The sequence below is a fragment of the Martes martes genome (assembly GCF_963455335.1).
Source record: "Martes martes genome assembly, chromosome: 5".
Lineage (NCBI taxonomy): Eukaryota > Metazoa > Chordata > Mammalia > Carnivora > Mustelidae > Martes > Martes martes.
In genome coordinates, this window is record NC_137892.1 from 68,253,899 (window position 1) to 68,272,405 (window position 18,507).

The 18,507-nt window shown below is 38.0% G+C and overlaps 1 protein-coding gene across 2 annotated transcripts in view; it reads left to right on the forward strand.

Annotated features, from left to right (window-relative positions):
* The window catches only part of MRPS27 (mitochondrial ribosomal protein S27), an 82,117-nt gene that overhangs the window by 15,300 nt on the left and 48,310 nt on the right, over positions 1 to 18,507 (forward strand). For both annotated transcript variants that reach the window (XM_080803636.1, XM_080803637.1), the window contains exons 3-4: positions 3,242 to 3,312; positions 5,250 to 5,308. In XM_080803636.1, the coding sequence (XP_080659762.1) occupies positions 3,242 to 3,312; positions 5,250 to 5,308 (130 nt within the window). The remainder of the gene's footprint in view (positions 1 to 3,241; positions 3,313 to 5,249; positions 5,309 to 18,507) is intronic.

The following is an 18,507-nucleotide window of genomic DNA, read 5'->3' on the forward strand; positions in this document are numbered from 1 at the left end:
CATCAGTGGTATTGTTTTCTTCAGACAAGAAGAACATTTTATACTAGTATAAATTTTATACTAGTATACTAGTATAAAATACTATACATTTTATACTAGTATACATTTCATTTTCTGGACATACTTCAGATTGTCTGTCCAGCTTTAAGTTTTGTTAGATGAAGATCTATCTTCCTGTATAGCTTTTGTTGACCTCAAGCATCCTCTGCAGTGTATATTCCCGAGGAGCTGAATGACAGGCAAGAAGGCATCTTCTTCGGCACATTTCTTAGAAGAAAACCTGGGCATCTTCACTGAAATGTGAAGTGTGATTTTGACTGTTAAAGCTCATGGTCCAGAAGCCTGGGGTGCTGGCCCTCTGTAGGCCACAGCTGCCCGAGCTTTCCTGGCCATCCCTGCTCTGTGCAGTTTTTCTGCCTCATTCATCACACCGACACTGTCGCATAAGGTGATTGGTCACATATAATACCTAGCAGCAGATCCCTCTCTGACTTCTAATATGCAAATGTTATTCCTCTGATACTGGCTCTGCAGCTGTTGCCTTTTTGAAGCTCCCAACCAATTTCACTTGACTGATGATGTCTTGGTGTGAAGGATTAAAAGGGAATCTTGAGTTACCACAGTACAGAAGCCAACTCAATCGAGTGTTTATCATAAAGATTTGGTATCATGAGACCTGTTTAATATCATTCTGTTTGCAATATTAATTTGCCTTAATATGAATAGGTTTTGGGGACTTCTTTGTGTGTGTGTGTGTGTGTGTGTGTGTGTGTGTGTATTCTTTAATCACCTGGTGTCAGTTTCTTTAAGATAATCATAAGAAACAATCACTTTTACATCATTTCAGGTTTTCAGGATTTAGTGTTGCTTTCTCACAGTAGCTACTGAGTCATTGAGAGCATTGCCCTAGGAAAAGGAAAGAAGGAAAAAATGGTTAAATGCACAGCAAAAAGTCTTCAACAGATACTTGCAGATTGACTACCTCTGTCTTCTTTTTACTTGACACAAATTTCTTCTACCAGGGAGTAAAAATCTTGGAAATTCAATTACTTCTTTCTCCTTCCTTCTTCTTGCCCTTCCCTCCCTCTCTCTTTCCCTTCCTTTCTTCCTTTTATTAATTTATAATTTATTTTTTAATTTTTAAAAATTTAATATTTTTTATTTTTTAATGAACATATAATGTATTATTAGCCCCAGGGGTGCAGGTCTATGCCTTTTATTAATTTTTTAAAGATATTTATTGAGTTCCATTTATAAAAACTGTTCTAGGGACGGAGAATACATCAGTGAATTAAGTCCTTGCCTTCATGGATTTTACTTCTAAGTATAAAAGACAGAAACACACACACACACACAGACTAACTTATGTAGGCATTTGTAGATCATAGAAAATATTTTGGATTTTATTCCATGTATGATAGCAAGCTGTTGGCTGCTTGAGAAAAGTAAATGGCAGGATCTGATTTATCTTTTAAAAGGCTTACTCAAACTGCTGTGTGAAGGTTAGATCGTAAGGGTGGGGGCAGTAGTTAGTAGTAGTTAATTAGCAGTTAAGATGACTAATCAGGAGGTGAGAGGTTAGTAGTGCTAATGGTGAAAAATATATATTTCATCTAGATCCCATAGGATTTGCTGACAGTTGGTTATAGAATGAAAAAGAATGGGGTTTAGGATAATGCCTAGATTTTTTTACCTGAATAAGCCAGCAAATGTAGTGGCCATTTACTGAGAGGGGAATGCTTGGGGGAAAACAGGTTTGAGGTTGAGAATTAAGAGGACATGCCATGTTTAGATACGTATTAGACTTCCAGAGGGAGATGTCCCCTCTGAAGTTGGAAACACAAGTCTGAACTTACAGGCAGAAGTCAGGGTAAGCATGTACGTGAGGAGCAAATAATCCGTAGATGATGATTAAAGCTGTGGGAGAGAGAGAGCTCATGAGATCACCCAGGGACTGAGCAGATGTATCAAGGAGGACTATTTTAAGAACTCTTGCTGCTGAGGGGAACAGAACAGAGGAGAAGCTGGAAGGAGATATGAAGTCAAGGGAGATTTTTATCATTTTGATTTTTTGTTTGTTTAATAAAGTTCATCCTTTGTTAAAAAATAGAAGGCAGAGTCTATGTGCACAGATCCTGGTAGCCTGGAAACCTGATGGTAGGGGGATGAAATTCTCTTGATTGCTTATATTTTATACTCAGGAAAATAAGACACAAAGTCTTGAGCTGAGAGGAGGGAAGAGGGGGAAAGAGCATATTGTAAGTTTGAGAAGCAATGGGAAGGTGTGAAATAATCCTTTTGGAGAGTATGTTGTTTAGTATTTGAGACTTTTAGACTCTGAGATAGTGTAATCTCAGGAATGCCACATATTTCTGTGAATATTTTGCTTAAAGGAACCAGAATAGGAATAGTTCAGTCCAAAAGTCATTAAATGTAGACAGAGTGCTTCTCTGATTTGTTCAGAAAATGTGTAAAAGTCATTATAAATTCCAGTCTTTAAATTTTTGAATCGCTGATATAGCTCCCTGGTTCAAAATGCAAAAGGAATAAACATGTAAGCAATGAACTGTCTTCTTTCCTTGGGTCCCTACTGTCTAATTCCTTTCCCTGGAGTCTGTCAATGATAACACTTCCCTGTGCTTCCTTCCAAAGATACTTTATTGATCGATTTTTTTTTTTAAGATTTTATTTATTTGACAGACAGAGATCACAAGTAGGCAGAGGCAGGCGGGGGTGGGAGTGGGGGAGAAGCAGGCTTCCCGCTGAGCAGAGAGCCCGATACAAGGCTCCATCCCAGGACCCTGGGATCATGACCTGGGCTGAAGCAGAGGCTTTAACCCACTGAGACACCCAGGTGCCCCTATTGATAGATATTTTATTTTTATTTTTTTTAAGTAAGCTCCACACCCAGCTTGGAGCCCAACGCAGGGGTTGAACTCACGACCCTGAGGTTGAGACCTGAGCTGAGATATTGATCTATTTTTTAAAAGCTGAAAACATGGTAAGATTTTTAAAATATTCCTTACTCCAATTAAATAAATCATTTTTTAAAATATTACTAATGGTCCTTTATCCTCTTTAATTTATACAAAAATGATTTCTAAAAAGAGCAAGGAAGAGCATCTGTTTTAATAGTAACTTTACAGTATTGGCAGCCATCTGGCAGGAGTTGTATCTGTTAGATTTTTCTTAAGAAATATGTATATTTAACAAGGTTCTTTTTCCTTCTTTGTCTTCACAGCTGATCTAGCATCTTTAATGGATAAAACATATGAGAGAAAGTTGCCTGTTAGTTCTCTAACAATATCACGGGTAAGAAAACTTAAACATGTATATTTTCAAAAAGGGAGGACAAGAGGCTCTTTATATAGATGAGGCTGTATAGATAAAGACTTCATAGGAAATATTTCTCCGGAGTATGGTATGTTTTTGTGGTTACTAAAAGTGTTTTGTGGTAAAGTAGCAAATTTCTACAACCGAAATAAAAGGTAATAAATTTACCAGACTCTGATATCACTGATCATTTTTATGTGTCTGATTTATTTTTATTTTTCCAGAATATGATATTCTGTTTTGTGATATCATGATTTTTTTAAGTTGGTACACCCTTCAAAGTAATAGTATTCATTTGTTAATATTGGAAGTAATTTTGATACTTGAGGAAGTCTGTAAAAGAAAGGATATTGTTAATGTTAAATTATCTGCAGTGCAGTGGAGTGGAGAATAATATTAGGCTGGGAATCGGGAATAGCCATTGATAGTAACCATTACTGAACACCTATGCTAGCCATTTTACTCGTTTCTTAACATACATTATCTCTGTTCATTCTTATAGTGGCTATTTGAGATTAGCACTGTAAACTGCATTTTACATGTAAGACTCAGACTGGTTGATAACTTTCTCAAGTTCACACAGTTCATAAGTGAAAAAGTGAGCTTCAAACCCAGATTTCTGTGACATCCAACTGCTTTTCAGTTGCCTCCCTCAAAGAGATCTTTTCTTTATCATGAATTTACTTTGTGACATTATCTACTGGGCTCCTCTCAATCTCCTCATTTCCAGTGTAGGATCAGTAGTATCACCCTACAGGCCTAATGCAATGCCAAAATGAAATCTTAGTTGTGAAAATTCTTTGTTGAAATTAATGGCACCATAAAATTCAAGATGTTCTTAAGTCTAAATGAGGAGAAGTAAAGAAACTCATCCTTTTTGGTCTGGGTCCTTTCTTTCTCCCTTTTGATATTTTCCTTTTAGTGGGGAAATAGTTTTAACTAGGTCATAACCTAAGTTGTGTAGACTCATCATTTTCAGAGGGGAACTGAAAAGCCATTGCTCATCTCTTACGTGATGGATATAATTTCTGTATGCCATAATGCCTGATATTTGTGTAAGCAGCACTTCAGAGCTTAACAGGCTTTCATGTACGTTTTCTCACTGGGGCCTTACACTCTTCAGTGCAGGTGCCTTTATTCTAGTTATGCAGATGGAGCAGCTAAGTTCCAGAACAACTGTGCCATCTGTCTCTGCCACACAGCAAGCAATCAGGAGAGCTAGTTCTCAACTTTCAGTCCTGTGTTTGAAGCGTATTTTCTCTGCTCCTTAATGAGATTTCTAAATAAAATCCGTAAGTCCTAGACATTTTTAGAAAGTCTTCTACTTTTTACTCTCTTCCTCTTTATGAGGCTTTAATTATATTCACAACATGCATTTTCTCCTACTCCATCCTTTTTGCCTCTGTGTCTGTGTTAGGGTAGAACCCATTCTTGGAATAATTCTTTTCTGTTTCTTTACTTTAGAGTTAAGGGGCACACACAGGGATTTTGTGGTTCAAAGGAAGACTTTGTTGGTGCAAGGATCACAGGTTGACTCTGAACCAGAGTACAAAACCAGAGTAGGAAAACGGTGTTCTCACATTGGGAACTTGGAATAGAGAAAATATCAGGGTTTAAAGATAAAGGGTGATACTGATAGCTAATTATACACATAGTAAGAGGAGCTCTCTCTTGTTCTGAGCAAGTTTCATGTTTGGTTTTCAGTTTATCTAACCAGGGTTGATCTGCACGTAGGAAGAGAGAAGCCAGCGTATATTCTTGGCCTTAGTATAAAAGGGTTTCAAGGATGAAGTCATACCATGCAAACAGTGGTCCAGTAAAATGGGTGTCTTACCTTTTTTAAGGTCAGTTTGTGAATTAGATCCAGTATATGGCATAATCTGTATTTAACCAAAGTTTACTTTTCTATCTTTTAGTTTGTGGACAACATTTCCTCTCGAGAAGAGGTAGACCATGCAGAGTATTACCTTTATAAGTAAGTTTTTTATTCTGTTTGGTTTGTATATTCTCTTACAAAAGGTGGTAGGTATTATATGTTTAGCACCTTGCTTTTTAAGTTCCCATTTTGAAGATATTTCCATATCAGTGTATAGATAGCTTCCTCGTTTCTTATAACTGCATCGTATTCCATATTTTGAATATACTATTTAAATCAATTCCCCGTTGTAGATAGAAGCTTGAGGTTGTTTGCTCTCTCTCTTTATATTAGGTGCAATGGAGTAATTAACAACCTTGTACACTTGTAATTTTGCATGTAATTCTCATAATTATATATATTTGTAATTATAATAGCTCTTGCCAAATTACTTTCCACTGAGAGTTCACCAACTAACATACCTGCCGGCAGTCTGTGAGAAAGGCCTGTTTTTACAACTTGGTCAACAGGAATTTTTATATTTCTGGATTTTTTGTCAGTCTGATAGGTGAAAAATTTTATATATCTTCTTCTTCTCTCCCTTACTTATTTGGTTGGAAATACAGTCTGTTTGCACTATTCATCTATTTTTAATTAACACTACATTTTAAAACTTTTTGTACATTACCACATTTACTTCATTCTTTCTCACAGCTGTGAATAATTCCACTGTGAACTATAGATACACACCCATGTGTACAAAGAAAAAGAAGCATGTTCAGTACAGTACCATCTATAGTAGCAAAAGACATGAATAACCTAAAGCTTATTAAATAAGGGGATATCAAATAAATTATGATTTACTCTGATATTTGGTTTTTCATTAATCAGATATGTAAAAAATGATACCCTATAACTCTTTACTTTGATTCTTTATTGTGTTTTAAAAATCTGATTTATGGTTCGTTCCAGTTGCTACGTTTCAAAAATAGACTCCAGTTGAAACTTAAAATGTTTTCTAGTAAGCATTACATTAAAATTTGCCATTTGATCTTACTTTGCTTTAAGAGAGTATTTTATTTTTTCCATCTGGGTTCAGTTTTTAAAGTTTTCCTTATATCGGTGAAAATTTATTCAAATTTTTTTCACATGATTTTACTACATGGTAATGAGCCCCTTTTTTTTTCTTTCTGAATTGGGTAAGTTCTACCACCTTTTTGGTGTTTTCTGTTGAAATGTAAATCTTAAGCAGATTAGATTTCACACTTTTTAAATCTTATTTGCCTTTAATGATGTCATAAGTTTAAATTCTTGGGGCACCTGGGTTTCTCAGTTGGTTAAGTATCTGCCTTTGACTCAGGTCATGATCCTAGGGTCCTGGGCTTGAGCCCCACATTGGGCTCCCTGCTCAGTGGGGAGTTGTCTTCTCCCTCTGTTGCTCCCCTGCTCGTGCTCTCTCTTTCTCTCTCTCAAATGAATAAATAAGATCTTTAAAAAAAAATAAATAAGTTTAAATTCTGAATCCTAAAATCATAATTGCCAGTGCCCTCTACTCCGTTAAGATAAATATAAAGGGATTCCTTGATGAGAGTAAGCCCTGCCTTTCTTGAGTGGTTCTTTGGCACCGTGAGGCTCCTTTGAGAGTTATTTTTGCCTGTGGTGGAAGGTGTATTGGGCTAGCATCTGCCTACTTCTCGTTCTTTTGCTTTGTCAATGGCAAAATGCAGAAATAGTTACAATGTCTAAAAAGAAAGTATTCCTTAGAATACCATCCTGTGGGACACAGTGCCATAGCCTTGGAAGAAATACATCCCAAATTTACAGGTACCTCTGTAGCATGTAATTGATTTCAGTGACTCAGCGTTGAGCAAGTATTTACCGAGCACCTACTGCATGTCCAGGCTGTGTCAAGTGCTGGTGTGTAGTGACCAGTAAGTTAAACACTGTCCCATTCTTCGTACATTAAAGTTTAACTGAGAAATTTAAGTCCTGCCTTTAAGACCATCCGTGATTCTTCACATGATGTTTGGCCTGGAGTCTTACTGAAAGTTTCCTAAAATCTCTCTCCTGTTTCCATACAGAACATATACAAGACTCTTACCAATCTTAAATCTGAGCCACTGTTTAATTTGACGTCCCATCCTTTGCTTAATCAAAACTGATGTTCTAATATGATACTGAATTTCAACAATACTTCAGTAAAAAAACAAAACTAATCTTCTAACTATGACTTACCACTTTTTGATTTCTATTCTCCCTCCTCCCATTGCCAAGAAGATTGGCTCTTTTTCTTAGCTTTTTTTTTTTTTTAAGAAGTAAACATTTTTGTGACTTCATGAGATTACTGTTATATGTATATGGGACTAGGTATAACCCCCCAAAACTGCATCAAGATATAGATAATGGAGGTTGGCTAGATTCACCCATTAGCTAAATGTCTCACTCTTGCTTTCCACCCTTAGAGAATATATAAAACAGTTGTGCCTCAGCAAAATTAGAAGTTACATGTTATGAACTCTTGGGGGTTCTCTCCATTAATTGATAGCAAGAATGTTAATCCTGAAGACACCAGGGGTCCATGGTGTTTCCACTGGCTAGGCCTTCTGCATGCATTCTAGATGGGATGATTTTAGGCATCTTAGAGGAAAGGTCGAATCACAAGTCTAGGGTGAGGAAATGTTGAAGAGATTTCTTAATCCTGTACAACTGACAGCTTCTTGCTCGACTGCCCTAAGGATTTCTCATTCCCCAGGCAGTACTGTCTTTGAGAATAAGGCCCACAATAGAACTTTGGGCGGCCACCTCTGTCATTAGCTCAGCTCTTTCACTGCCTTAGCCAGTGCAGACCACGCTCAGCAAGTGGAGCATAGCTGCCACATCCCCTCCTATTCTAGTGATCAGATCCTCCACAGTGATTATGATAAGAGTATTAGGGCCAAAGAAATTTTGACCCTACAGTGATCAGTGGCAAGCTAATGAGCATCTGCCATCCCATCAGGTGCACAAGTAAGTATTCCAAGTTCCAGCAGTTCAGGGTGCTGCCGACAAACATGCCTGCTGGTTATCATCCTGTCGTCCCAGGAGAGAATTTTAGCTTTTGAATCTCCTGAAGGACACAGGTTTAAAAGTTTAGGGGCTTCAAGATTAAGAGTCCCAGGGATCTTTTAAGGAGAGTTAGAAAGGCTGCTGTTGAGAGAGCAGGAGGGAGAATTTCCAAACCTCCCTCTTTGGGTTGTGATCTGTTCACTGGGGGCCTACAACCCGATGATCAACTTTTCCCCCACCATTCACTTAAAAAACAAAACAAGGAAAGGGAAATGATGCATTAACAAAGAAATAGTGTGAGCTAGAGATGAAGTACAATAAACAAAACCCAACAGCTAAGAAGTAAGAAAATAAGGCATGCTAAGAGCTGTTGGGCTATAACAAAACAAAGGGTTAAAACAGGAGAATAAAAGAGTGAAAAAGAATAAAATGAGGTAAGAAGGACCTGATCCTCTATATACTGTATTTACCAAATATGTACAGCTATGCCCAGGAGAGTGGGAAATAGGCATAGGACTGCTATCACAGGAATATTCTCAGCAAGTATTTGTGGAATAGTAGCCCTCTTTTTGCGTGGTTTTCAAGCAGTCTTCCCAGAAGCCCTGAAGCTGGCTTCTCAGAGGGGTTTGGGGGTATGGGTGCAGGAGGTAGAGGCAGTGAGGGAGAAGCCAAGCACTGTTGCCACCAGACCTCTCCTTCTGTTTAAGCTGGAGAAGCTGTGTCTCCAGCTGCTTTATCGATCAGGGTCTGCAGAGAGAATTCAGAGAGGTCTGTGAACTTAGAATAAAACTGTTATTTTTTCACTAATCTCTCAGTAATATTTAGCATTTCCTTTCATTATGAATACAGGCAACAGATCACAGTATTATAAGCAGCATCTGTGTCTTTCTCACTAATAAACATAGGTTTTTCAAATAGCATTATGTTTGTAGCAGCTGTCTTAAATTATGCTCATCAATGCTTAGAAATTAAATTGGAATTAAACTACTGCTAGAGAAGCACATGCTCCCACATCTTAAGCATTTTTTAATATTTTGATAATTGTATTTCACTATAATTGGTTTCCTTTGTGATCCTGTGTGCTCTTATTTTATGCATGTAAAACATTGTTCTGGGAAGGGGCTTAGGAGCTTGCAGAGTTCCAGAGAGTTCTTTGCCACAAAGAAATGTCAAGAACCCTGCTATGAGATCGTGTTTGAAAAAAGGTCCTTTGCTTGGATTAGTCCTGCTGCTTCCCCCAGGCCTTTTGAAGTTTGCTAGGTCTTTGTTTTTTCCTTCCTACAAAGAAGGCTTTATTTTCTTATTTTAGTTTAGACTTTATAGAGTAAGACAAACATATGGCTGATAGGTGTGCTGTTTTCCAAATGAAAGCTTAAATACAGCCTGCCTTCTGAGCTTCCCCGCTGAGCCGGAAGAAGGTGAAGGGAAGGTGAGGAGAAGAGGACAGGCCCCTAGATGCTGTTGGCAGGAGACCAGTGCGGGGGTGGCATGCGGCAGGAACAGGAACACTTCTGCAGGAACAGGAACACTAGCCCTTCTGGCTTGATGAGGGAGAAGCCACGAGACTGCCCAGCTGTAGCAGCAGAGGTTTTGAGGCACCGAGGAGAAAGGTAACCCCACAGCTGATGGCTGCTGAGAGGAAAGGACCACTCAGTGGGCATCTGATGCTGGGCATAAGAAGCTGACTGCTGAGTCATGCTCAATGTTTATTAAAAAGAGTTTTATGGGGCACCTGGGTGGCTCAGTCGGGTAAGCGGCTGCCTTTGGCTCAGGTCATGATCCCAGGGTTCTGGGATTGAGCCCCACATCGGGCTCCCTGCTCAGCGGGGAGCCTGTTTCTTCCTCTCCCTCTGCCTGCCTGTCTGCCTACTTTTGTTCTGTCAAATAAATAAATAAAATCTTTGGAAAAAAGGGAGAGTTATATGTCCCATGTTAGTGTTAAAAAGAGTTGAGCAAAACTGTTTTTCCTTTGGGCATAGGATTAATTTCTGCTTCCTATTCCTATACCCTCTCCTTTGGTTTTTGAAGGAAGAAGTCTTCCTATCTTTGCTGTACTAAATTTATAATACTATAGATTTAGAGCATTCCTAAGAATTAGATTTGCATCTTTGTTTTACTGATGCAGAGACGAAGGCATAGAGATTCACTGAGAACAGTCAACGTAGATGATGTGCATGTAAGCCACTGCCTGTCCCACACAGAAAAAGGGAGCCACAAGGTTGGAATGTGAACAGAGACCAATACTATAAAAATACAGCGTTTTCCCAGTGCAAGATATTATCAATAAGGATCCCAGAGGGAGCTATCGTTTTCTTTTCCAAGGAAGCAGAGATGGAAGGGATTCCATGGAGACCAGAGTATAGAGCATGGTAGAGCATGAGAAAATGAAAATGAAGAGATAGAAGGAAATTCCTTATATTTCTTGTAATCTGTGGGTCCTTGGTGGTACTTGGTTTCTAAAAACTAAGATCTTAGCTTTTTTTTCACGAGAGATTCCCTTTTAGGTTCTTTGAACTTGAGGTCAGTATTATAGCAAGTTACCTAGAGTTTTCCTTTATCATTTTGTGGAGAGCATCTCTTGGGCCACCTAATCAATAGTTCTGAGCTCAGGACCCCCCAAATCTATGTGTGTTGCCTATGTGCATACAGATGATCCCTGAGGCAGGCTCTGTGTCTCCATCTTCAGGAGACAAAACTGTCATCGGTAAAATTGTGGCACCAGTAAAAGCTATTGTTTTCATGGTTCTAACAAGCTTTAACAATTCCCATATCGGTATTTGATTATTGCATTAATTGAATGCAACCTTAAGCCTTAAAAATTGCTTCTTTCCATGTGGTATCCTCTTCTTTACCAAGGATGTTTGCACATTACATCTTTAAAGTCTTATTCAGACTTTCAAGTACTTTTGGGATCACGGCAATTTAGACATGCATGAAATGAGACTTGTTCCTTTTTTTATCAGAATGTCAGTAATCAGAACTGATAATTTGATCTGCAACATAATGGTCATTCCTGAAGGCAAAGTGATAGAAATTTCTAATGTGTATAACATATTCTCTCTATTTTTAAAATATAACATTTTTTTAAAGTAGCCTTTTAGGGGTGCCTGGGTTACTCACTCAGTTAAGCGTCTGACTCTTGATTTCGGCTCAGGTCATCTTCTCAGGATTTTTTTTTTCTTATTTTTATTTTTTTAAGATTTTATTTATTTATTTGACAGACAGAGATCACAAGTAGGCAGAGAGGTGGGGGGGAAGCAGGCTCCCTGCTGAGCAGAGAACCCGATGCAGGACTCGATCCCAGGACCCCGAGACCATGACCTGAGCCGAAGGCAGAGGCTTAACCCACTGAGCCACCCAGGCGCCCCATCTTCTCTGGATCTTGGCCCAGGTTGGCTCCTTGCTCAGCAGGAAATCTGCTGGAGGATTCTTTCTCCCTCTCCTCCTTCCCTCCCCCAACTCATGCGCTCTTGAGCTCTGGCTCTAAAGTAAATAAATACATTTTAAAAAATAAAGTAGCCTTTTGGTTTTTTAACAAAAATATGGGGAATGCTGAATTAATTGTCATTCAGTAAGAAGAGGCAGTTGCAGAGCTTCATGAGAAGGTCTGTTTTTCTCAGAATACAGCTCTGTGTTGTCATGAAAATGGCATGCCACCCATTAATGAGACAAAGTCAAGGTTGTGTGGCAGGCTGTATGCTGCCAACACATCCATCCACACTGTACCTTGGCTTCAAGCATCTTTCGTGAGTTGCTTAACTGACCTGGCAGATACTAGGCGTCCCTGGTTGGAGACGGATGGTAGGTCAGGAACAGCTGGGGTGAGGCAGATGGCAGCCTGCATGTCTCCAGGTCCCAGATTGGCAGCCAGTCTAAAAAAGGATGAACCAAAATAGCTTCATTTTTCACTAAACAGAAATACCCTAGTGTTTCCTTGGAAGGTGAGTGCACTATCCCGGGCCTATGTTGTAAGAATCTGTCTGCCTGTTGAAAGAGGGAAAGGTGGGAGCTTATTTGGAGTTTAAGCAATAATAATTTTCCTTTGAGGGCATAAAGATTGTATATTTCAGCAGTAAAATGAAATTAGAGATTTTTCTGCTGGTGTATTACCAGGTGTCATTAATATTTGAACATTGTTAAGAAAAGAGTAAAAGGCCAGGGGAGGTAAATGACTCTTGGAGCCTTTATTTTTTTAAAAAACACATCCATACTTTAATATTACTGAGTGCTTTATTTAGTTCTTATTTGTGGATCCTTACCACAGGGCTGGGAGAGTTTCTTACTGTTAATGGCTCTGCATTAGAGAATAGTCAATTTACCGTAGAATACAGGGCATTAGAAAGAATGAAAACTTTATTCATATTTCTGATGGGACAAATTATAAAGTGCATTCAGTGAAAAAAAACAAGGTATAGAACTTTTTGTTGTATTACCGCCATGGATTCTATGTATGCAATATGTTTATGTGCTTTTATATATATGTGGATATATGTGTGTATATGCATAGACTGTCTCTGGAATGATATGTGTATACACTTAAAAACTGGTAATAGTGATTTCTTTGGGAGAGGAGAACTGGGTGACTTTTTTTTTTTAAAGACCTGGGTGACTATTGACTGAATTCTGTCTCGTACCTTCTGAATTTTGTGTCACAGATGTATATTACTTACTACTTTTTACTGTATTATTTTTTAAAAATAACTCAACATTGTTATTGGTAGTGTCCCGAGAAGTGTGTATTATAATAAAGGTATATCAGGGATATTAGTAACAGGAAGTTTTGGATTGAAAACGGAAAATGTTGGGGGAAGTTAATTGTCTGCATAAGGTGATAAAGGCCTGATCCATGGTAGTTGACCGTGGAAATGAAGAGAGAAATGTTTTGCACATAGGTGGGGAAAAATCAATAGGATTAATAATGGATTGAATATAAAGATAGAAAACAAGAAGGGTCAAATATGAGCTGAAAATTGAACCTCAGTTAATGAGAGAATGGCTAGTCCATTGATGGAAGTTTTGAACTGGAAGCAGATTTAGAAGCCAGCAAGGTGGTGGGTTTTTCTTTTGCCTTTTCATCGTGTACCTACAGATTTCAAAGTTTGCCGTGTCACCTCTTACACCTACTGACCACTTGCAAGCTATTTGAGAGCAACTGGTCACAGACCTTTGGCGGAAGAACAGCTACCGATACATGCCTACATTAGGGTCTCCCTGATGTCCTGGTGCTAGCTGGGAAATTTTAGAGTAGGCGTCTCTGAAGAGTTACTAACTTTCCAGATATGTGAAATTGGGACTTGGGAAGACTAAGCAATTTCTTCAGAGCCATGTGTCAAATCCAAGCCCTAGCTGCAGATGAAGGCCTCGATTCTGATAAAGAAGCTGCTCATCAGTTAACTAGTCTCTCTCATTGTGCTGGTTCTTTTGTCCTAAGGCAGTCTAGGTAATAAAGCGGAAGATAAAGACTCAGTGGATACTCCAGTACCTCATTATGGAGTGACATAAAATTAATTAAACCCAGAAAAAACCTAGCATATACAGGGAAACAACTGTAAAAAATGCATAATCATGAAAAAAAAGTGCTGAAATGACACTGAAGGAGTCAGGCTGGCAGGAAATAGTCAGATGACATGGATTTTTAGGACCAATTTAGTTTCCACTTTGATCTGTAACTTAGAGCCAGTTAATGAACTAACTCTGGACATCAGCTTCCAAGATGAGCAAATGACCTTGGATGCTTCCCAAGGCATGATACATAGCTAAAATTCTGTTTCTCAATCTCACTGATCTAGAAGTTAGACCTTACCACTAGAAACCTGGCTTTGAAAGCCTGACATTCAGGTCTTTGTTTATTTTCTTACTCAGAACTTTATTTACATAAACACTGAAGTTGAAGTTTCAGCCACATTAACTATGAATATACACAAGAAAAACTAATGGATGTGAATAACAGAAAGTGTAAGGAGATCTCTTAATCTCATCTAGATTTGGGTGACAGGTTTCATTTACTATCTCATTTATAAATACTTTTAGTAAATTTTTTGGTATGAGAAGTTGCGTATTCACTCTTGTTTTCCAGGGAGCTGGGTTTTTTAATAATGTATTTGATATTTTCCTATTATCTTTTTCTGTAGAGCCCACAAAGTACCTTTTTTGATGCCTTGCATGTATGTGGGATTTAAAAGGAGAGAACTAAAATAGATCTATTCTGATAGCTGATGAACCCTCTGAATTAAACCTAAAAATTTTCTACAGCTTCATATAAAAAGATACATCCCAAGTTGGTTTTTCCCACAGTATAAAGTCCTTTGATCCAAAAAAAAAAAAAAATCAGTTTCTTGGCTTTTTCATAACTGCGAAGTCATTATCAAGGTAGCAGAAATTACAGCTGTAGGGCCAAGAGAATGGCCTGACTATAACATATTAATGTTTATTAAATAGAGTGTCTTCACAATTTTGTATGTAAGGCGTTTGATTTAAAGATACAATTAAGAAATCTTTTCAGGAGCTGATACAGTATTTAAGGGAGAGATGAGTAGATAAACAGAAGCTTCAAGAAGACCTTTGTGAAAACTGAAGTTTTAGCTGATTTCATATCGAGTTTTGAGGCCAGTAGCAAGTGAATTCCTTAGAATTTTTGGATGCCATGTGTCTAGGCAAAAGGACACTTGAGAAACTAGAAGTATTTGATGTGAATTCTCTTTAGTGCCCATGCTGCAGTCATTTTCATGATGGATTTCCAGTTATGTTTTTTATATTTCGAGATCTATTCTCTTCTTCTTTTTAGTAGTATTACTGATTTTAAGACCAGTGGTACCACATTTCATAGCTAGTAATGGCCAAGGCTGGGATGTAAAACCAGGCCTTCCGGCTCTAGGCCAGTACAGCACCTAAACAGTATATTTATGACACGCTGGCTGTTAACGTGGCTCAGTGATGGATGCTACCGAGAGCTGAAATTCACATTGGCCATATGTCTTCATTCATGAAAGCCAGGCAGAATTTTGATAGTTCTGAAGAACACTGAAATTATTTGTTAAAATAAGAAATTTGTGGATCTCATATATAAAGCTGATGATAGCCCTTCATTTGCTAAGATAATAACAGGTACTGTCAGTTAACACAGATAACACACTTTCACAGAGCTTTCAGACTCTAGCCAGAAGGGACTGCTCTTCTCTCAGTGTGCCCAATGTTTTCTTATCTTTGCCCTTCCCCCCCATCTCCTTCTGATAAAATGCAACCTGTGTTTTAAGAGCTGTCCCAAATTCTGCTTATCCATAAACTTGCCCTGATTTTCACCATTTGAATGTGATGTCTCTGACCCTCTGCTACAGCATTTTCTTTTTATCTACTCAGCCGTGCCTATGTGGCTTTTTTTTTTCTTTTGACTAGTCAGAAGTATGTATTTCTTATTTTTTCTCTACTTGAGAAGCAGGTTAGTATAGTGGATAAGAGCATGACCTCCAGAGCCACTCTGTCTAGATTTGAATCCCAGAGGGGCCGTCTTTTAGCTGTATGATTTACTTATATTCTCTGTCCCTCAGTTTCTTCATCATTAAAATGGGGATTAATATAGTGCTTGTGCTTTAGGATAGTTATGAGACTTGAAGAAATTGTTATATAAGATCCTTAGAACAGTCTTGGTACAAAGTAGGTTGGTACTCAGTAAATTTAAGCTTTAATGTTGTCTGCCCTACATTGTAATGTCTTGAAGACCAAGGATGATTCCTTCACCCATACTTCTTTCCTTAGGGAAAGTGTCTTTTGAACTCTAATTTCGGTTACAAAGACTAATAGCCCCCCACCATTGTCACCACCCCAACCTGGGGCATCAAAGTACAGAGAGTATCAGGACTCAGGGATAGGGAGAAATAGATGCTTATGAACACTCATAGTGTAGCGTGCAGATGGAAAGGCTATCACATGGTGGGGAGATGTGCTGCCTTACCCTAAAAGAGAACTCATTGAAGGTATAATGTTGCTAAGCTTACCGTGGCCAAAAACCAGAAGGGGGCAGCAGAAAGTCATCTGCATCCCAGCTGTGGAGAAAGGGGAGAAGCCCAAAGAAGGTGATTGCTGGTTAAGAACAACCTGCACCAGAACTGGTCTCTGATAAGATATTACTGAATCATTTATCAAAATGTAGATTAGAACTGAAAGAATAGGTGTGTTCTGAGCGCTGGGAGCATGACAGAAAAACATTTAATGAGTTGAAATAGAAATTAAGAGGCTGCTTCCAGTGAGTTTAGCACTGATATTTGGAGTACACAGAGCCGCCCAGAATGTCTAAAGATAAAGTTTAACGCTGTCAGCATTCCCTACTATTTATTTTATTTTACTGTGTTTTTTCCCCAGATGTAGAACTCAATAAGAGTTCCTATTTGTGTGGCCTATTTTATGGGAAACTGAGCTGCAATTTATTTTTTAAAAATCACTTTCTTACTAGTGTGTTACCTGCTGGGCTTTCAACTACATCTTTTCATTTAATTTGTTTTGAACTAGTTGACACTAACTCAGATTTCTTCTATAAAGTCAATGCAAGTCCAACCAAAATCTTGGCAGAATTTTTTTGTGGAACCAGAGAAGATGATTCTGAAATGCAAATGAAAGTGTAAAGGGCCAAGAATAACTGAGACACTTTTAAAAAGACTGAGATGAAATGATTGGTCTAGCAGATACATAACATGACTTAGAAAGCGACAGTAAGTAAAAATGAGATGCTGTCCTAGACTAGTGGAACCAAATGGAGAGCCCAGAAATGAACATGTACACATATGGAAACTAGAGTTGCTTTACACATCAAAGGAGAAAGATTAGTTAATAAATGGTACTTGGACATTTGACTGTGTAGAAAAAAAATTAATTCCTACCTCAAAACACACATACACACATTTTGTTCAGGTGGATTAAAAACTTCAGTGACAAAAACATAAAACTTTTAGGAAAATAATATGATATTGTGGAGGAGTTTTTTGAACAAGAAACAAACAACTAGTAAAAGATTGATAAATTTTAATGCATTAAAAAGTTATATACCATAAATTAACAAATAAACCATTAACAAATTAAATTAGTACCATTAAACAAATTAAAAGACAAACCAAAGGCCAGACTCTCACAATGGAATTCCGGACAACAGTTAGAAAGAATGAATTAAAGCCATACATCTCAGCTTGGTCATCTCAAAAGCGTAATGAGTGAAAAAAAGGAGGAATCATACATATAGTGTAACGTTTATGTAGTTTGAAAACATGCAAAGCAATGTGGTAGCTTATATGTCTATGGGGATACGTGTATAAAATGCAAGAGTATAAAAACATGCTTAACAATGAAAAATAAAATTCAGGAAATTATTTACATGTGAAGAAGGACGGGGTAGGTGTAGGAATAGGTTCAGGAGATGTATATCAGGGGCCTTTAGCTGCACTTAATCTCTTCTCCCACCACACACACAAAAAAGTTTGTTTTCACATTTGTTAAAAAATTTATTTGAACAAAATTGGAGGTGAATTTCTTACCACTTCCTCCTTAAAAAAGTCTTGAGGTAGAACTGGCCAGCTTGAATCAGAGTCTACTTTGGCAAGAAAGACAGTGATATGTTTGGGCCAGATAACTACTCACTTTGTAGGGATAACAATCTTGGGCCTCATATGGCTCTTTTCTATATATAGTCCTTTAAAAACATAAGAACTCTTTTTAGATCAAAAGCTGTACAGAAACAGGCTGTAGGCCGAATGTGGTCCATAGACCTTGGTCTGCCAATCTTTGATCAGTACCCTCACTTATTTTCTCCTGTCCTTAAAATTATCAGAGAAAAATCAGTGTGTCATTTCATCTACCCTTACTTACTCTTTTGTTTTGTTGGGAAAAAAAGTAAAGACTAACACATAAACTTATTCCTGAGCTCTCTGATTTTGTACCTTAGAGCTTGAGGAGGAACAGTCCATTGGACGGCTCTTCTTCAAACCATGCCAAATATAGATATGAATTTCATCAGCCCTGTAGCAAATACTGGATAACAGCAAATGGCTGGCATGTGCTCCTTTTTACAGGGGTCCAGAAGAAGAAAGATGACCTTGTTCACTGGTAGATACCCAACTTACACAGATACTGTTTATTAATACTGATAAGTTGACCTTTTATTTAGGCATTTCTCCTACATAACTACTTGCAATGATTAAAATCAGAACATTTAACAGTACTACAGTAGTATAGTCTAATAGTAGTCGGTATTCAAATTTTGTCAGTTGCCTTATGAATGTTCTTTATGGGCT